Source organism: Scyliorhinus torazame, chromosome 21 (genome assembly GCF_047496885.1).
Source record: "Scyliorhinus torazame isolate Kashiwa2021f chromosome 21, sScyTor2.1, whole genome shotgun sequence".
In the NCBI taxonomy this organism is placed as follows: Eukaryota; Metazoa; Chordata; class Chondrichthyes; order Carcharhiniformes; family Scyliorhinidae; genus Scyliorhinus; species Scyliorhinus torazame.
Window position 1 is genome coordinate 2,035,618 of NC_092727.1, and position 21,492 is coordinate 2,057,109.

The 21,492-nt window shown below is 48.9% G+C and overlaps 1 protein-coding gene across 1 annotated transcript in view; it reads left to right on the plus strand.

Annotated features, from left to right (window-relative positions):
- Positions 1 to 15,161: 15,161 nt before the first annotated feature.
- The window catches only part of hoatz (HOATZ cilia and flagella associated protein), a 55,137-nt gene continuing 48,806 nt past the window's right edge, over positions 15,162 to 21,492 (plus strand). The window contains exons 1-2 of the mRNA XM_072487740.1: positions 15,162 to 15,222; positions 16,372 to 16,493. Of these exons, the coding sequence (XP_072343841.1) occupies positions 15,162 to 15,222; positions 16,372 to 16,493 (183 nt within the window). The remainder of the gene's footprint in view (positions 15,223 to 16,371; positions 16,494 to 21,492) is intronic.

The window sequence follows — 21,492 nt, forward strand, 5'->3', positions numbered from 1 at the left end:
CCACCCCCCCCCCCCACTCACACCCCCACCACTCCCCAAACCCATTCCCCCCACACAATCCCCCCACTCACCTCACCCCCCCATCTCACCTCACCTCCCCCACTCACCACACCCACTCCCACCCCCCCCCACTCCCCCAACCCCACCCCTCCCCCACCCCCCCACTCACCCCCCCCACTCACCCCACTCTCACCCCCCCACTCACCCCCCCACTCCCCCAAACCTATTCCCCCCCACTCACCTCACCTCACCCCTCCCACTCAACCTCACCTCACCCCCCTGACTCACCACACCCTCACCCCACTCCCAACCCCCCACTCCCCCCACCCCCACCTCCTCCCACCCCCCCACTCACCCACCCCCACTCACCACACCTCACCCCCCCACTCACCACACCCCCATTAAACCCCTCCCCACTCACCCCCCACTCACCACATCTCACCCCCCACCCCACCCCCCCCACTCACCCCACCTCACCCCTCCAATCACATCACCACACCTCACCCTCCCGCTCACAACCCCTCACCTCCCCACACTCCCCCCCCCACTCACCCCAATTTACCCCTCCCACTCACCCACCTCACCTCACTCCACTCCCACCCCACCTCACCCCCCACTCCACCCCAACCTCACCCCCCACCTTATCCCCCACCTCAACCCCCCAATCACCCCACCTCACCCTCCCACTCACCCCACTTCACCCCCACCTCACTCCCCCAACCCCCCCACTCACCCCACCTCACCCCCCACCTCAGCTCCCCTCACCCCCCCACTCACCCCACCTCACCCAACCTCACCCCCCCACTCAACCCACCTCACCTCACTCCACCCACCTTCCCTCCCCACTCCATTCCACCTCCCCCACACTCCACCCCACCCCCCTAGTCCACCCCCCCCCTCTCCCTCCTCCCTCCATGCCTCGCCAATACAAAGCAAACAGCTAACCATGGCAACATGTCTACTTGTATACAGGGCTCCTTTGCTCAACATTTCTCTGTAGTGTTGCCAGGAAAGCAGATTGTAGTCTGCAGTAAATTCAGATTTTGGCAAGTCTTCTTCAAATCGCTGACAAGCAACCACTATCCTCCGAATGTCCTCTTCAACATCCCTAAAATACTCCAGCTCAGCTGCTAAAAGCCTCATCTCGGGGACCTAATGGAATTCCTTGCAAAAGTTAAGTTCACCGAGAGAGGGGTGATCGAAGGGTTTGACAAAAGATGGCGCCCGTTCATTCTGTATTTCAAAGAGTTGGTCATTATCTGCTTGGGGGGCGGAGTCGGGTTTGAGGGGTTGGGTTGGGGTACAGGGGTTTGGGGGTTTCTATTCTGTTTGATGTGGGGTGTGTTTTCTTTTTTATGTATAAAATGTTAAAGACTTAATCCAAATTATAGCAAAGAAAAACCTCATCTGTGCTTTTGTTGCCAATGAACTCAACTTTTCCAGTAATCTCCTGGCTACTTCCACCCTCCCATACAACTGAGCTCTCCCGAAGCTTTGTGCCTGTATCCAAATTCACAAAATCCTGTTCACTCATTGTTGCTGACCCCATTGGTTCCTGGTTCAGCATTACCCTGATTTAAAAATGTTCACCCTCGTGTTCAAATTCCTTCTTGACATTTCCCCAGCCAATCCCTGTAACCCGCTCCTCCAAGATTTCTATGTTCCTCTTGGTGTCTCGATCATTCCTGCACTTCCTTTGTCCCACCATTGGTGGCTTCACCTACAGCTGGCCAGGCCCTCAGATCTGGAAGTCACTCCCTAAACCTAAGACTTCCCAAAAACTTACTTTGGCCAACTTTTTGGTCCCCTCGTCACTCCCCCATTGGCTCTGATTAAACTCCTGCGGTGCACCTTGGGACATTTTGTTCGATGTGGTACAAATGTAAGTTGTTGCTGCACAGATCCCTATCAATGTGATTCAGATCAGGAACTCTGTGTGTGGCAGATCGTAAATGCAAACTCCTGTGTCAACATTATGTATTGTGTGTTTGTGCTCCAACACGCTGATCAAGATCATTGCATTGTCAGCTTGGAGCAGTTGGTGGCACTGCTGCCTCTGAATGTGGGGGTCATGGATTCAATCCTCAATGTAGAATATTTGATTGTGTGGATTGATGTTCAGTAGTGCTGCAAGAAGAAAGGCTTGTGTACATATGGCACCTGGCCTCGGAAATTCTCAAAGTCCTTTGCAGCCATTGAAGTACTTTTGAAATGTAGTCGCTATTCGAATTTGGGAAACATGGCGCCAAATTTACACTCAGCAAGATGCAACACAGAGGAATGTAATCATGACCAGTTAATCTGTTTTTTGTGATGTTGATTGGCCAGGACAGTGGGGTAACCTCCCTGCTCTTCTTCAAAATTGTTTCATCCGAGTAGATAGAAGGGGTCTTCGTGTAATATCTCACTGAAAGATAGCACCAATTACTTTTTAAATACATTTTTCAATTAAGGGGCAATTTAGCATGGTCAATCCACCTAACCTGCATTTTCTGTGTTGTGGGGATGAGACCCACGCAGGCACGGGTAGAATGTACAAACTCCACACGGACAGTGACCCAGAGCCGGGATCGAACCTGGGACCTCGGCGCCGTGAGGCAACAGTGCTAACCACTGCATCATCGTGCCACCCAGGTCCTCGGCGTCGTGAGGCAGCAGAGCTAACTGCTGCGTCACCGTGCCGCCCTTGTCCTTGACACCGTGAGGCAGTAATGCTAATCACTGTGCCACCGTGCTTCCCCGATAGCAACAATTACAGTGCAGCACCATCTCCGGATTGCACTGGAATGTTAGACCAGAAATTATAGTCAAACCCAGAAGGGAGAATTGAACCTTCTGACATAGAGCAAGAGTGCAACCCACAGAGGTATAGCTGGCGTACTGTATTGTTAATGGAACTGTTCTTGTAAAATGTTAAACCAGAGCCCTGTCTACTTGATGTGTCAGCTAGTAATATTTAAAGAGGTTTTAAAAAATGAATTTTACAGGATGTGGGCGTTGCTGGTTAGGCCAGCATTTATTGCCCATCCCGAGTTGCCCTTCAGAAGGTGGTGGTGAGCTGCCTTCTTAAACCGCTACAGTCCTTGAGGCTTAGGTACATCCACTGTGCTGTTAGGGAGGGAGTTCCAGGAAGGTACCTCTGGTGTTAGACGTTTAGCTGCTGTAGTATAAACAATCAAAGGTACTGCTCCTTTTTACATCCACCTTTATTTCACTTTCACAGACTCTGCACAAAACTCTATCTTTACATCACCTGACCCAAAGGCCACCTGAAGCCCCTTTACATATCAGTGTCAATTAGTGGATACTTAACATAAATGAGACAACTAATTGGAATGTCTCTTAACCCATTACTTAACAGTCTCCCCTTCCTTGGAGAAAAAAAAATTATGAGGTGAAAACAAAATTACAAGAAACTCAAAAACACACACACAATTTCCCCCCTTCTTTTTTTCTTCTTTTTTTTTTGGAAAAAAAAACAGTCACAGAAACGGGCGCCCTTCATTAACAATATCCAAAATTTTCTGTGAACTAGCCCCTCTTTTTGTAAAACAGTTTGACAATTGATAGCTACTGTCGACCCATTTAAATTTTGCGTTTTCCCCTCTGTCCAACATCTGCTTCAAACTTGCGATGCCTATCCTTAACCTTTTTTCATTGACACTTTTTGTAGAGTGTACACTTTCCCACAGGGATTTAGTGTCAATGTGACAGTCAATATTACCCAAATCCCCTAACCCCAAAATATCTGTCAATATCTGAGATATATAAAAAGCCATTTCCACTGCCTCTACAAGGCTTAACGTCTCAGCAGCCAAAGTGCTTTTGACCACTCTCCTTATTTTCTTTGTTTCCCACACAAGAGGGCAATATTTACCATTGTTCCGCAAAAGGAAAATTATAAAACCTCCTGCGCTTGAAACCCCATCACATAAATTTGTGTAGGACGCATCACTATAAACTATGAGTTTCAAGTGCCTAAGGTCACCTAAAACCGGGAACCTCAAAACACACTCCTGCATTTTTAGTTTAGTCAACGCTTTATTTGCTCTTATTATGTCTTCCACTTTGGGATCATTCATTTTTGTACTCAACTCTAAGACATAAAAACTCATGTCCGGTCTAGTCTGTCTACCTAACCAATTCAGTTGCCCAATTAAACTTTGCAGTTGCTCTTTTTCCATCTTTGAAACCATTGCGTCTTTTTGTGAAACCCGGCCACGACTAATTGCTATTGGGCTGATGCTTTCCAAATTAGATTGCTGATGTAAATTTGCCCCTAACTTAGTCTGTCCGATTTCCAGTCCAATATATTTAAATACATCGGAAGCCTGACTTCCAACCCTTAATTCTTTCCGCAAACCAGAGATTACAATAACTTCGAAATCACTAGTCCCACCCCACAAAACATCATCAACATGCATCATAAAGATGCCAGAAAGATTTCCTTTATAGTGCCAGTAAAACATTGCCGGATCTGCTTTCAACTGTCAACAGTCTAACTTTAACAAAACTGACCTTACCGAAAAATACCAGACTCTAGACGCATCATTTAATCCATATATACATTTGTTCAACTTCCAGAGTACCCCTTCTGTGTTAGCTGCCTCTTTAGGAGAAAAATATCTCTCTGGAGCTGATGCCCCTGCAAAAAGGCAGCTTTTATATCTATAGATTTGCATTCCCATGCCTTTATGGCTAATAGAGCCAAGAAGATCTTTAAAATAACCTTTCCTGCCGTAGGTGAATCTACCCTTAAATCTTGATCTTCTAACTTTTCTTCAAATCCCCTTGCCACAAGCCTGGCCTTTGCCTTATAAGTTCCATCTGGAAGAACCTTTTCCATGCAAATCCATCTGTGGGATAGAGCACTTTGTCCCCTATCCGCCTGTATACCCCAAATTCACTCCAACTAACTATGCAGTTCTTGCTGTTTGGCATCTTTGATAACTTTTTCATCTAATTTATTGGTTGCCACCAAAATTTCACGCGCATGTGGGCTTCTACTCCTAATAGTATTCGTAGTCTTACTCATGTTCCGAGATCTTGATAAACTACGTCCCTCTCCCGCCTGGTATCTCGTTCTGTACTGCTACTGCTTGATCTTTCCCTTCTGCTGTGGGATGTCCTTTCAATAGTTCTCGACCTTTTCCTGCGGACCTGTTCACTCTCCGATGTACTATCTGAACTGGCACTGCGTTTCTGTGCCCTCCATTTTTGAACTTCGTGTTCCCAATCCATTGTCGTGACTCCTTCCCCTGAATGCTGTACATTCAACTAAGGTTTATACTTTCCAGTGGCCTTCCCTGCTCTACTAATAACAGTTGCATCCTTCCATTGATGAGACCCTTTAGGTAAGTATGTCACTTTTGTACCAACCTTTGGCAGTTGTCCTTTCGGAAAAATGGAATGTTCTAATTCATCAGAAGTGTTGTGTTCCTCTACAGAACCCCTGTCTAAATCAGTTAACTGGTCCTCATAGTTCTGTAACACGTGCGTACCAGATGACTCTGGTTCCTCGTCATGTCTGTCTGCTCTGTCTAAATTAGAAAATTTGTAATCTGTACCCATTATCCTTGATGAATGTATCCTAACAGGTTGATTGCCATGTTGCAAAATAATTGTTTTGCCATCTATGCCTATGATCTTCCCTGGACCTTTCCAGTTATTAAAATTGTCTCTCTTATTGTATACCATGCCTCCTTGCTGAAAAACGGTATTTGATGGCCGTACATTATGTCTTAAAGCTCTGCGAATTCTTTCAAAGACCTCTGCTTCCAACAAAGCTTTTCTACTGCTATGTAATGCATTTAAATGCTCAGCAAAGGCAGAGCTAACTGTAGTCCCTGCCCAAGCTGGAGGCTGGTCATCTAAAATGGATGGAATTTTAGGATTTCTACCAAACACTAATTGATAGGGACTATAGCCCCCAACCATCTGCAATGAATTCTTTGCATGTACCGCCCATGGTCAAGCTGAATTTAGCTTGCAGTTTGGTCTATCTGCCAAAATGTTCTGGAGCATGTCATCTATTACCGCATGATTTCTTTCACACACACCATTACTAAATGGGCTTTACACAGCCGTATTCATAACTGTGATATTCACGTTTTCACACATATCCCTCAACTCATCATTAGCAAATTCTCTCCCATTGTCCTTAAGGAATTTTGCCGGTGGGCCCATTCCTGTCCCGATCCATTTTTTCACGATTTGATCCAGAATTCCTCTCTTTTCTTTACTTCGTACAATCGTTGATTGACTAAATCTGGTTGCTAAATCTACAAAATGCAAAATAAATATATTATTGGCTTTATCCCATTTCCTAAGGTCCATGGCCACAATGTCGTTAAAATCTCTGGCCAAAGGTAGGGTTAATATCGGTCGTGCTGGTGTCCTTCTGTACTTCCTACAAACTTCACAGCAATCACTAACCTGTTCTATCAGTTTAGTATAGTCTTAATAACCGGTGCAGTTTTAATACAACAAGCTTTTTATCAGCTAAAGTCCCATTTTCAACTGCCATTAACACATCCTTGACAACTGTACTTGAAATATTATTTGTCAGTAATGGAATACAATAGTGTCCCGACTGTGTAAATTGTAAGTCCACCGTCTTTTCAAAAACTGTTGCCTTATCCTGTTCCATATCCAGTTTCACGTGTGCTTTCTTCATCGACGGTCTGCTCAGAAGCAAAAGTATCTCACTTGATACAACATCCGTGCTAATGAAATGATTCACTCCGGCAATATTTCAAGGGATCACCACTCTTTTCAGCGACTTCAGAGTATAGAACATAGAATTTACAGTGCAGAAGGAGGCCATTCAGCCCATCGAGTCTGCACCGGCTCCTGGAAAGAGCACCCTACCCAAGGTCAACACCGCCACACTATCCCCATAACCCAGTAACCCCACCCACCACTAAGGGCAATTTTGGACACTAAGGGCAATTCATCATGGCCAATCCACCTAACCAGCACATCTTTGGACTGTGGGAGGAAACCGGAGCACCCGGAGGAAACCCATGCACACTATCTTTTTCCTCTTCTGACTCTTCCATGTCATGTGTCGCTTCAAACACTCTATTATAACAGTTGAAAGTATAATGGTATTGAGAGTCACATCGAAAACATCGATTTATCGACTTCCGGTTGCGGCTATGCTGAGCTAAGTCGCACGTTCGGCAGCTCCCGCCAGAAACTGACTTTTGGGCTCTTTTGAGGGGCCCCAGCGGCATTTGTTCGATGGTTCCCAGTGTGGGAAGGAGACAGTACGATTTCCCCGGCACTGTATGGATTAGACCAGGCGTGGAGAGGTGAAAAAAGTAATTCTGGTGCAGCGAAAAGTACGAGGGAGGAAAACCAAGATAGTGGCGGGTGGAGACCAGGCACCGTGGGCGCAGTGGGCGCAAGAGCAGCAGGAGTTTCTCAAGCGCTGCTTCACGGAATTGAAAGCAGAGCTGCTGGAGCCGATGAAGGCTTCGATCGACAAGCTGGTCGAGACCCAGAAGGCCCAAGGGGCGGCGATCCGGGAGGTGCGGCAGAAGGCCTCGGAGAATGAGGACGAGATATTGGGCCTGGCGGTGAAGGTGGAGGCGCACGAGGCGCTGCATAAGAAATGGCAGGAGAAGTTCGAGGACATGGAGAATCGGTCGAGGAGGAAGAATCTGCGGATTCCGGGTCTCCCAGAGGGAGTGGAGGGGTCGGATGCTGGAGCATATATGGTCACGATGCTGAACACGTTGATGGGCGCGGGTGCCTTCCCGAGGCCCCTGGAGCTGGATGGGGCTCACCGAGTCCTGGCGAGGAGGCCCAAGTCTAACGAGCTGCCGCGGGCGGTATTGGTGCGGTTCCACCGCTTGGTGGACAGGGAGTGTGTCCTAAGATGGGCAAAAAGGGAACGGAGCAGCAGGTGGGAGAATGCAGAGATCCGTATATACCAGGACTGGAGCGCGGAGGTGGCCAAGAAAAGGGCCGGGTACAATCGGGCTAAGGCGGCTCTGCATCGGAAGGGGGTGAAATTCGGGATGCTGCAGCCGGCGCGACTGTGGGTCACGTTTAAGGACCGGCACCATTACTTTGAGACGCTGGAGGAGACGTGGACCTTTATTCAGGCCGAAAAGTTGGACACGGACTGAGGGCCGTTTGTGAGGGGAGGTCGCGGGGGGCTACTGTGGTTACTGTGTGTTGGGGGATGTTCTGTTCTGTATTGTTTCCTTGGGTGCTGGGTGGGGTAGGGTGAAATGGTTCGAAGTGGGGGTTTTGTGAGAGTGTGGGCGTCAATGGTTGGAAGGACGGGGCCCCCCGTTGGGGGGAGGGGAGATGGGAGGCCTGAGGTGGGGGAGCTGGGATTAGGCCGCAAAAGGGAGCTGCGCCAGAGAGGGCGGGGCCGGTCTGATGGAAAGCGGGGGCTTTTTCCCACGCTAGGGAAGGAAGGGTGCGGGGCCAGGGGGGAAGGGCGGGGGGGAAGGGCGGTGTTAGAGAGGAGCGCCCGCTGATGAACAGGGAGGGGGGGGGAGACTACCACACTTAGGGGTCGATGGAGTGGCAGGAGTGGCTGGGGTCAGCAGGAGTCAGCTGACTTACGGGAGTGCTATGGGGGGAGCACCGCAGCTAGGGGGGACCTAGCTGGGGGGGGGGGGGGGGGGAGGGGGGGGGGGAGTGAGGAGGGGGGAGGGGGGAACTGGGTTGCTGCTGCATTGGCCAGAGGTGAGCTGGAGCTCGGAGAGCGAGTCGGGGCGGGGGTCTGCCGCTGGGGCGAATGGCGAGTGCGGGAGGCGTGGGCACGTGGCTGGCCTAGAAAAGGGGATGGCTAATCGGCAGGGGGGGGTGGGGGGTGGGGGGGCGGGAAGTCCCCTGATCCGGCTGGTAACTTGGAATGTGAGATGCCTGAACGGGCCGGTCAAGAGGGCCCGTGTGTTCGCGCACCTGAAGGGACTGAAGGCAGGTGTGGTTATGCTCCAGGAGACGCATTTGAGGGTGGCAGATTAGGTTAGGCTGAGAAAGGGGTGGGTGGGGCAGGTTTTCCACTCTGAGTTGGAAGAATTGAGCAGTGGTGATTTTGGTGGGGAAGCAGGTGTCGTTTGAGGCGCTGAACATCGTGGCAGACAATGGAGATAGGTATGTGGTGGTGAGTGGTAAGCTGCAGGGGGTGCGGGTGGTCTTGGTGAATGTCTCTGCCCCGAATTGGGACGATGTCAGATTTATGCGGCGCATGTTGGGCCGGATTCCAGACCTGGAGGCAGGGAGCTTGATAATGGGGGGGGACTTCAACACGGTACTGGAGCCAGCATTGGACCGCTCCAGGTCTAGGACGGGTAAGAGGCCGGCGGCAGCCAAGGTGCTGAGGGGGTTTATGGACCAGATAGGAGGAGTGGACCCATGGAGGTTTGTCAGGCCGGGGGCCAGGGAATTTTCTTTTTTTCCCCACGTCCATAAAGCCTACTCCCGGATAGACTTCTTCGTTATGAGCAGGGCGCTGATCCCGAGGGTGGAGGACACGGAGAATTCGGCCATAGCCATCTCAGACCATGCCCCACATTGGGTGGAGCTGGAGCTAGGGGAGGAGAGGGACCAGCGCCCGCTGTGGCGCCTGGATGTGGGCTTGCTGGCGGATGAGGAGGTGAGCGGGCGGATCCGGGGGTGCATTGAAAGCTATCTAGAGGCTAACGATAATGGGGAGGTGCAGGTGGGGGTGGTCTGGGAGGCGCTGAAGGTGGTGATTAGGGGTGGGCTAATCTCCACTAGGGCCCACAAGGAGAAGAAGGAGAGGAGAGAGGGGGAGAGATTGGTGGGGGAGATTTTAAGGGTGGATAGGAGGTATGCAGAGGTCCCCGAGGAGGGACTACTCAAGGAGCGATGAAGCCTCCAGGCCGAGTTCGACCTGTTGACCACCAAGAAGGCAGAGGTGCAGTGGAGGAAAGCGCAAGGGGCGGTGTATGAGTACGGCGAGACGGCTAGCCGGATGTTGGCACACCAGCTTCGGAAGCGGGTGGCAGCGAGGGAAATTGTGGGAGTTAGGGATAAAGGGGGGAACACGGTGCGGTGTGCGGTGGGAATAAATGGGGTATTTAGAGACTTTTATGAGGGGCTGTATAGGTCTGAGCCCCAACGGAGGAGGGGGGGATGCGTCGATTTTTGGATTGACTGAGGTTCCCGAGGGTGGAGGAGGAGCAGGTGGCTGGGCTTGGGGCACCAGTAGGGCTGGAGGAGCTGACTAAGGGGCTGGGGAGTATGCAGGTGGGGAAGGCACCGGGGCCAGATGGGTTCTCGGTGGAATTTTATCGGAAGTACATGGACCTGCTGGGAAAGTGAGGACTTTCAATGAGGCGAGGGAGGGGGGGCCCTACCCCCGATGATGTCCAGGGCGCTGATCTCGCTGATCTTGAAGCGGGACAACGACCCATTACAGTGTGGGTTGTATAGGCCAATCTCTCTCCTCAACGTGGACGCGAAGCTGTTAGCGAAGGTGTTGGCTACCAGAATTGAGGACTGTGTCCCGGGGGTGATTCACGAGGACCAGACGGGTTTTGTTAAGGGAAGGCAGCTGAATACCAATGTGCGGAGGCTCCTTAATGTAATCATGATGCCTGCAGTGGAGGGGGAGGCAGAGATAGTGGCAGCGATGGACGCAGAGAAGGCCTTCGATAGGGTGGAGTGGGGGTACCTCTGGAAAGTGTTGAGGAGGTTTGGGTTCGGGGAGGGGTTCATTAGTTGGGTTAGGCTACTTTACGAAGCCCCGGTGGCGAGTGTGGCCACGAATCACAGGAGGTCGGAATACTTTCGGCTGTACCGGGGGACGAGGCAAGGGTGCCCCCTATCCCCCTTGCTATTTGCATTGGCAATTGAGCCTTTGGCTATGGCTCTAAGGGAGCCCAGGAACTGGAGTGGGCTGGTCCGACGGGGGGGGAGAGGAACACCGGGTTTTGTTGTATGCCGATGACCTGTTACTGTATGTGGCGGACCCAGTGGGGGGGATGCCGGAGGTGATGCGGATCCTCAGGGAGTTTGGGGACTGTTCTGGGTATCTCAACGTGGGGAAGAGTGAGCTCTTCGTGGTACACCCAGGGGACCAGGGAAGGGGGATAGACAAGCTTCCACTGAAGAGGGCAGAAAGGAGTTTTCGGTACCTGGGGATCCAGGTGGCCAGGAGCTGGGGGGCCCTACACAAGCTCAACTTGACGAGGCTGGTGGAGGAGGAGTTTAAAAGGTGGGATATGCTGCCACTCTCCTTGGCGGGTAGGGTACAGTCGGTGAAGGTGACGGTGCTCCCGAGGTTCCTTTTTATATTCCAGTGCCTCCCCATCCTGATCCCTAAGGCCTTTTTTAAGCGGGTCAGTAGGAGCAACATGGGATTTGTGTAGGCGAAAAAGACCCTGAGGGTGAGAAGGGTGTTTCTGTAGCGGAGTTGGGACAGAGGAGGGTTAGCGTTACCTAATCTGTGTGGGTATTACTGGGCTGCCAATGTGGTGATGATACACAAGTGGGTAATGGAGGGGGAGGTGGCGGCGTGGAAGAGGCTGGAGATGACACCTATGTGGGCACGAGTCTGGGAGCGCTGGTGACAACACCGCTGCCGCTCCCGCCGACTAGGTACACCACGAGTCCGGTGGTGGCGGGGACTTTGAAAATTTGGGGGCAGTGGAGGCGCCATAGGGGTGAGGCAGAGGCTTCGGTTTGGTCCCCGATCCGGGAGAACCATCGGTTCGTCCCGGGGAGAATGGATGGAGGGTTCCTGAGCTGGCACAGGGCAGGAATTAGAAGGATGGGGGACCTGTTTTTAGATGGGACGTTTGCGAGCCTTGGGGCGCTGGAGGAAAGATTTGGGCTTCCCCCTGGAAATGCCTTCAGGTACATGCAGGTAAGGGCGTTTGTAAGACGGCAGGTGAGGGAGTTCCCGCTGCTTCCAGCACTCAGAATCCAGGATAGGGTTCTCTTGGGGGTGTGGGTTGGAGAGGGCAGGGTCTCGGCGATCTACCAGGAGATGCAGGAGGAGACCTTGGTGGAGGAGCTAAAGGGTAAATGGGAGGATGAGCTTGGGGAGGAGATAGACGAGGGTACGTGGGCGGACGCCCTGGGTAGGGTTAATTCTTCCTCCTCTTGCGCCAGGCTTAGCCTAATACAATTTAAGGTTCTTCACAGAACGCATATGATATGGGCAAGGCTGAGCAGGTTCTTTAGGGTGGAAGACAGGTGTGGGAGGTGCTCGGGGAGCCCAACAAATCACACCCACATGTTCTGGGCGTGCCCGGCGCTGGATGGGTTCTGGAGGGGTGTTGCGAGGACGGTGTCTAAGGTGGTGAACACCCGGGTTAAGCCGAGCTGGGGTTTCGCACTATTTGGGGTATCGGACGAGTCGGGAGTGCAGGAGACGAAAGAGGCCGGTATTCTGGCCTTTGCGCCCTGGTAGCCCGGCGGAGGATTCAGCTACAGTGGAAGGATGCAAAGCCCCCCGAGCGTGGAAGCCTGGATCAGCGACATGGCAGGGTTCATTAAATTGGAGAGGGTAAAATTTGCCTTGCGAGGGTCTGTGCAAGGGTTCTTCAGGCGGTGGCAACCGTTCCTAGACTTTCCAGCGGAGTGTAAGGAGGTGGTCAGCAGCAGCAACAACCCAGAGGGGAGGGGGGGGGGGTGTACTTTGTGTTTTCTACTGTGTTTATTATTGCTTAATGGGGGGTTTATATATTGGGGGAATTCGTGAAGTAGTTGTAAGATGTTTATTTATGTGTTCTTTGTTTTTCTTTTTTCTGTAAGGGGTTTGTTGAAAATATGTAAAAATTTGAATAAAAATATTTCTAAAGAAAACATTGATTTATCATACCCTGGACATTTCTGGGGTTCATCTTCCTATTGTAGGTTCTAACTGGGTTTCTGTCTTCATAATTTCCGGGTCCCGATCTCCTTCTATAGTCTTGGAATCTGTTCGTAGCCATACGATTTCACCATCCTGTTAGTAGTGTATCTTCCATATTCTGCCTTATTGCAGGCTGATCTATTTGGGTCATCAGGGCCATCGGAATCGAATGTTTCCCCAGAAACTTTTGTAAAGCTTTTGTCATCTGTTCAAATAAGGTATCCTTATCAGTAAACTGAACTCCTGTCAAAACCAGGAGCCTATCCATGTTGCTCACTCTAGCACAGTCAAGCAATTTAAAGGCCAACACAGACTGTGGAAATTCCAGGTTGTGTTTCTGCAGCCTTTTATATAGTCTGCCAAATTCCATTATATAGTCTTCCATGGAGAAATCCTCTATTTTCCAGAACCTATCAAAATCCAAAATGCTTCATATGCACTTAACAAGTCATCCTTTTTATAAATCTGATCCATATAACGTAATGATGTCTCCAGACCTTCTTCTGAGTCTAACTCTTCCAATTCCAGCTCAGAAAGCACTTTGTTTCGGATTTTACTGCCATATGGTAGAGAAAGAGCCAATGCCATACCTTGTTTTCTCTTTCCCAAGGCAGTTACCTTAGTCCACATAACTACTGCACTTCTCCATTGGTCATACGGTCCCCTTTCAGAAAATAAGGGGGGGGGGGGGCGGTAGTCATATCCGGCCATTTTTATCCTCGGTTCAGACATATAGCTTCTTTTTTTTCTCACTCACTCCTTGGTTTGATCTGGAAAAGTTGTATCTTTCAACCCTTCACATTTACACAGCAACCATCCTCTGCTACCATTTGTTAGGTGTTTAGCTGCTGTTGTATAAAGAGTCAAAGGTACTGCTCCTTTTTACAACCACCTTTATTTCACTTTCACAGACTCTTCACAAAACTCTATCTTTACATTACCTGACCCAAAGGCCACCTGAAGCCCCTTTACATATCAGTGTCAATTATTGGATACTTAACATAAATGAGACAACTAATTGGAATGTCTCTTAACCCATTACTTAACATCTGGCACCTCTGGCATTCACCTCTTTTGTCCATGTTTGAGCCAAGGCTGTAAGGAGGTCAGGAGCAGAATGACCCTGGCGGAACCCAAACTGTGAGCAGGTTATTGCTGAGTAAGTGCCGCTTGATAGCACTGTTGATGACTCCTTCCATCGCTTTGCTGCTGATGAAATAGAGTAGACTGATAGGGTGCTAATTGGCTAAGTTGGATTTATCCTGTTTCTTGTGTACAGGATACACCTGGGCAATTTTCCACATTGCCGGGTAGATGCCAGTGTTGTAGCTGTACTGGAACAGCTTGGCTAGGAATCCGTCAAGTTCTGGAGAACAAGTCTTCAGTACTATTGCCGGAATATTATCAGGGTCTATGACCTTTGCAGTATCCAGGGCCTTCAGCTGTTTCTTGATATCACGTGGAGTGAATCGTATTGGCTGAAGACTGACATCTGTGACGCTGGGGACCCCTGGAGGAGACCGAGATGGATCATCCACTCGGCACTTCTGGCTGAAGATTATGGCGAATGCCTCAGCCTTGTCTTTTGCACAGATGTGCTGGGCTCGTCCATCATTGAGGATGGGGATATTTGTGGAGCCTTCTCCTCCAGTAAGTTGTTTAATTGTCCACCACCATTCACAGCTGGATGTGGCAGGACTGCAGAGCTTAGATCTGATGCGGTCGTTGTGGAATCGCTTGGCTCTGTCTATTACCTGCTGCTTATGTTGTTTGACACACAAGTAGTCCTGTGTTCTAGCTTCACCAGGTTGACACCTCATTTTTCGGTATACCTGATGTTGCTCCTGCCATGCTCTCCTGCACTCTTCATTGAACCATGGTTGATCCCCTAGCTTGGTAATGGGGGAGTGGGGGATATGCCGGGCCATGAGGTTACAGATTGTGGTTGATACAATTCTGCTGCTGCTGATGGCCCACAGCGCCTCATGGATGCCCTGTCTTGAGTTGCACGATCTGTTCGAAGTCTATCTCATTTAGCACGGTGGTAGTGCCACACATCACGATGGAGAGTATCCTCAATGTGAAGACGGGACTTTGTCTCCACAAGGACTGGGCCTTGGTCACTTTTACCGACACTGTCATGGACAGATGCATCTGCAGCAGGCAGGTTGGTGAGGATGAATTCAAGTATGTTTTTCCCTCTTGTTGGTTCCCTCACCACCTGCTGCAGTCCCAGTCTAGCAGCTCTGTCCTTTAGGACCCGGCCAGCTTGGTCTGTGGTGGTACCACTGAGTCATTTTTGGTGACTATGTCAGGCTGTTGCTTGACCAGTCTGGGAGACAGCTTTCTGGCGCAAGCCCCAGATGTCAGTAAGGAGGAGTTTGCAGGGTCGGCAGGGCTGGGTTTGCCGTTGTCGTTTTCGGTGCCTGGTTCGATGCCGGGTGGTCCGTCCAGTTTCATTTTTTTTTGTGTTTTTGTAGTGGTTGAATACAACTGAGTGGCTTGCTAGGCTATTTCAGAGTCAACCTCATTGCTGTGGGTCTGGAGTCACATGTAGACCAGACCGGGTAAGCGTAGCAGATTACCTTCTCTAAAGGATATTAGTGAACCAGGTAGGTTTATACAACAATCGACATTGGTTTCATGGTCATCTTTAGACTTTTAATTCCAGATATTTTATTGAGTTTTAAATTCCACCACCTGCCGTGATGGGATTTGAACCAGGTCCCCAGATCATTATCCTGGGTCTCTGGATTATTAGTTCAGCGACCGTGCCACCGTGAAGCAAGTTTTCTGGTTACTCAGCTCTGGTGACCAGGGCAACATTCTTTCCTCAGTTAACACCACCAAGGGCAATTAAGGATGGTCAATAAATGCTAGTGTAGCCATTGTTGTCCGCATCCCATGAATAATAATAATCTTTTTATTTTTAAGTAGGCTTACATTAACACTGCAATGAAGTTACTGTGAAAAGCCCCTAGTCGCCACATTCCGGCACCTGTTCGGGTACACGGAGGGAGAAATCAGAATTAGTTGATACGGGAATTGAACCTGCGCTGCTGGCCTTGTTCTGCATCACAAACCAGCTATCTAGCCCACTGAGCTAAACTATATATATATATAAATGCATTAGCTAATCCCTATGTAATAGATAGGATCTTGCTTTGTGAAAAATAAATGCACCTCTTTCTAACTGCAACTACACCAGTTCAAAGTTGTTCATTATATGCTGGCACAATGGTTAGCACGGCTGCCTCACAGCGCCAGGACATGGGTTCAAGTCTGGACTTGGGTGACTGTGTGGAGTTTGCACATTCTCCAAATGTCTGCGAGGGTTTCGTCCGGGTGCTCCGGTTTCCTCTCACAGTCCAAAGATCTGCAGGTTAGGTCGGGTTATGGGATTGGGAGGATAGTGCTGGGGAGTGGGCCCAGGTGGGGTGCTCTTTCAGAGGCTCGGTACAGACCTGATGGGTCAAATGGTCTCTTTCTGCACTCGGAATTCTATGGTTCTATATAAGGTGCTTTGAAATGTAATGGAGATCTTTTAAACCATTTTTTTCTCAATACAGAATCTAAACAACTCCTGATTGAAGCGCACATACAGCTTAAAGCAGATGAAAAGGCGAGGTTATTGGAGAAGGTGAGTGTGTGGAGCTGTAATGGTGACATTTTGTGATGAGCATTGACGGTATCCCTCAGACTGTGTTATGGTGATAATTGGTAAATTGCTGCATTGACACAGTGTGTCATAGGAAGCTAGGCAGGTGGATTGGGCCCACAATTCTTTATACCATGAAATTCCAACCCTGTCCTAGATGTCCTCTGATTTTCCATCATCCGAAAACCTGAGCTCATCCAGAATTCTGCTGTGTTAATTCCGAATCGCACTGAGCCCTGTTCACCCATCACCCCATGTTGATCAAAATTGGCTCCCATTTGACAGCAGTTTTAAAATTCTCATTCTCTTCTTCAAAGCCCTCATGGCCTCATGACATTTCTGCTAAGTTCTCCGACCCTATTCTGCTCCAAGGTTTGGAGATCTTTGACCACGCTTTTAATTACCCACTTCAATAACTGTCTTTTTGCTTTTGTCAATTTTTATCTGATTATGCTCATGTGAAGCCCCTCAGAATCTTTTAGCACATTTAAAATGCTGGATAAAACTAAGTTGATGCTGATCTTATCCTTATGTGCACAGACGGGTGACAGTACAAAGCAGAGGCCAATCTTCTTTTTATGTTCGTGCAGTGAGAAATTCTCATTTCAGTTTGGGCTCAGGCAATTATCAACAAACAATACTGCGTTTTACTGTATATCTGTTCTATAAACTGTTCTGAAAATAATTTAATATATAATTAGTTTTTCATTTGTATAAAATAATGCAAAAAACCCTGAAAACTGATAGAGTACAGCAGTGTTTTTCAAACTTCATTTCCGGGGACCCATTTTTACCAACCGGCCAACCTTCAGGACCCATCCCGGACGACCTTTGCGACCACACGCCAGCCGACCTTTGCAGCCCACGCCAGCTGACCTTCGCGGCTTACGCCGGCTGATCTGCGTGACCCACCATTTTCTCTTACTTTGTTTGTTGCTGTCAAAAATGGAGGAAACGTTTTTGGCCCCAATGGCCCCTTTGGCCCCCCGAACATGTAAAAAAAAAGGCTGCGACCGTATTTAAAAAATGCGCCCGCATTGCACATGCATGCCCGATCATCGGTGCGCATGCGCATAGTTTTGTGCATGTGCACCGATTATCGGGCACACATGCGCAATGCGGCCAAACTTTTTTTATATGTTCGTGGCCATTTTGAAGGCCGCTTGTAGCCGGCATTATTAAAATCCGGCTGCTGCGGCTGTTGTGCGCGGATTTGCGCGATCAGGAGCGTGCGATGGATGGCTCCACGACCCTTCCGACACCCGCCCGCGACCCACCCGTGGGTCGCGCCCCCGAGTTTGACAATGCCTGGAGTACAGCATAATTGCTTCTGCGTCCATGAAAACAGAAAAAGACAGTAGAGCACCAACTCAGTTTGTTCAGCTTAATCATTAAACTTGGTGCTTCTCTTTATACCAGGTGGACAGATAAGTTAGAGGATGGGGGAGAGGAGGATAAAGCCATGAAAACATGGTAAAATGGTGCCCACCTTCATGTGTAGCGATTGCTCATACAGCCAAATAAAATAGAGGATAATATTTTCCTGATCAAGGGTGCACTAATGCATAACTCCCCAACTCCAAATATACCACAGGCACCAGTGACAGATTGTATCCTCCTTTTCTTGGATATGAGAGCTGCCTGTATCTCTGCAGGAGTCAGTTAAGGATTCTTTAACCCAAAAATAAAGAAAAAGTAATGCAGAGAAAAAAAATCTAAGAAAGATACCCACACATGCACACACATACATACACACACACATTCACACACAATCACACACGCACACACATACACACACAATCACACACACACACACTTCCCTTCATACGGAAAATGAAAGGAGAAAAGGATATGAAAAAGTGCCGGGGATCTCAGGATAACAGGATTCCAGGATAAAACCATGAACACATGGCTCTATGATGCTCCTTCATAAGATAAAAAAGAAAAAACTACACAATGTACAAGATCCCTTATGGGGTTCAAAAAAAAGAAACCTAACTCGACGCCCAAGCAGTGAAAAGATGCCCCAGGGAAAGGGGGCCAACAGGATGCCGCCATCGGTACAAGACGTGGCTTGGCAATGTACACGCTCGTATACCGGAACCAGTAAGCCAAGGATTATCACACCATGCCAAGACCCACCACACAAGAGACCTCACTCCTCTCCACCCAAATCAAAGGACCCATTCAGGCTCTGCCAACAGCGAAAAATTTAAACCATTTTCCACAGTCAGAAATGGGGGAATTCATAACAGGGAGCAAAGAAATAACTGAGGAACTAAATTCGTACTTTGCTTCTGTCTTCACAAAGGGAGACATGAATAATGTATTGAAAGTTCTGAGATGCGCAAGTTTTAGTGATGAGCTGAAGGAAATTAGTATTAGTGAAAAAATGGTTTGGGGGAAATTAATGGGATTGAAGGCAGACAAATCTCCAGGGCCGGATAATCTTCATCCCAGAGTACTTAAGGAAGTGGCCCGGGGAATAGTAGATCCATTGGTGGCCATTTTCCAAAATTCTTTTGACTCTGGAATGATTCCTACAGATTGGGGGTAGAGAATGTAACCCCGCTATTCAGAAAGGGAGGTAGAGAGAAAACAGGGAACTATAGACCAGTGAGCCTAACGTTGGTAGTAGGGGAGTGTCTGGGGTCTGTGATCAAGGATTTCATAGCCCAGCATTTGGAAAGCAGTGGTGTAATCAGACAAAGTCAGCATGGATTTACAAAAGGAAAATCATGCTTGACAAATCTACTAGAATTCTTTGAAGATGTAACTAGTAGAGTTGACCAGGGAGAACCGGTGGATGTGGTTTATTTAGACTTTCAGAAGGCTTTTGACAAGGTCTCACATAGTAGATTATGTAAAGTTAAAGCACATGGGATTGTGGGTAGTGTCTTGAGATGGATAGAAAGCTGGTGAGCAAACAGGAAGCACAAAGTTGGCAGGTAGTGACCAGTGGGGTGCTGCAGGGATCTGTGCCACGACGCCAACTGTTCTTATTATATATTAATGATTTGGATGAGGGAACTAAATGTATTATCTCCAAATTCGAAGATGATGAAAAGTTGGGTGGGAGGGGTGAGCTGTGAGGGGGATGCAGAGATTTTCTTCTCCGCCTCATTCATACTCTAGGATATCTCGCCGTTCATCAATGTGAGCACCAGTAACCTGTGGCAGGGAGCCGAGACCGTCGTCCACAACATTTTTCACAATGGCAGCGATCATCGTGATGCTGACAGCATCACTGAAGCATCGGCCCACTCACAAGCTAAACCTCCGCTATGAGCTGGGCACCTCCCCGGCCACCTCCAATCGACTCAAACAAGGATTTACTTGACTTAACTCTGCTCCCCATCGTCAAACTTTAGCCAGGACCTACCAGGGACATAGCGCAGATCAATACACCAGAATCAGATAATTAGGAGTTGTGCATCAGGATCAAAAAAAGGATTAAAAGGTGAGTAGCGCCAGAGCGTGTAAAAATGCAGCCGCTCCCGCACTTACATCGTGTGACCCCCCACCCCGAAAATAAATTTGAAGAGTGGTGTTCAAAATCTGAAATTGTTCCTCAGCACTGACATGGCTCACGTTGATCAGAAGCCCCCCCCCCTGGTGAAGGGGAAGAGAGGGGGATGTACAGGCAGAAGATAATTCCAGAGCCCACAGCCATTCGTTTCATGGCCCTTTCACCATTGGCGATGACGTTTGTGTTAACTACTAGGTCTAGACAGTAATTCCCACAGAGGCATTAAAGCCAGTGGTGTCTGTAAGTGAAAGCTCATCACTCACCCCTGTATTGACACTGCGCTGAAAGGCTGACCAGTCACATCGTAAATTATGGAGCTGTTTCCCTGAAACCACCTTTTCCTTTTCCAATTCATCACTGAAAGAAAATAAAAAGGAGTGATGGAGGATTTATACTGATTTATTTGCTCAACTTTCTATCGATATTATCCACATCTGCCCATTAGTTATTATCTCTGAACATAACATTTAACTCTTTATAAATTCCCCAGTATGTTCCAAACATGTGAACGTGTGGACTAGGAGCAGGAGTAGGCCATTCAGCAGCTTGAGCCTGCTCCACCATTTAATAAAATCATGGCTTATCTGATAGTAAACTCTGCGGCCTCCGCACCTTCAGTGTCTTCAGGCATCCCGACAATCCTTCGCTTTTGCCTTCTGGAGCGGTTCTTCAAATCTTCCACCTTCTCCCTCAGCTTTTTCTGGCTTTCCCACATCATTCCCATCTCAGGCACCAATGAGGCCATCTGCTCCTCGTGCTCTCCCACCGCCTCCTCCACTTTCCGGATCGCCAGGCCCTGGGACTCCAGCCCCTGCTGAACTCGCTCGATCCCAGATCTCAGCGGTTCCACCACCTTGGCTAGGTCTTCCAGGGCCTCTTTCCTCTGCTGCCGAAACCTATCATTCAGAAACTCCGCCAGCTGCTCCGTCGATCACTGGGCAGCGCAGTCCCCTTGTCCTCCGCTATCTTTCTCTGTGGCACTCCACACAAACTCTCCTGCTCCAACAGCACTTTATCGTGGCGCTCCTCGTCCGCTGATCCATGCAGCAGCCACACCAGAGCTGTACTACCTTCCCCTGGCCCTCCTGTATCTTTTGCCCTCAAATACCTTGCCCTTTGAGCGCGGAAAAGACCAAAAAAAACTGCCTTGAGCAGGAACCGCCAAATGCGTGTTAATTAATAATTACTAATCAATTAATTTAGAATTAATAATGCCTGCATCTCCCAAGGAGTTTTGGCACTGTCAGTAACATCATACTGCAAAATCTTTCTAATAACACCTGCTCCTTTGAGATCCTTTAATCAGTAAAGGAATCAAGGGTTATGGTGGTAAGGTAGAAAAGTGGAATTGAGGATTATTATAACAAATCAGTCATGATCCCATCGACTGGCACAGCAGACTCGATGGGCCGAATGGTTTACTTCTGCTCATACGTCTTATGAGGCTGAATT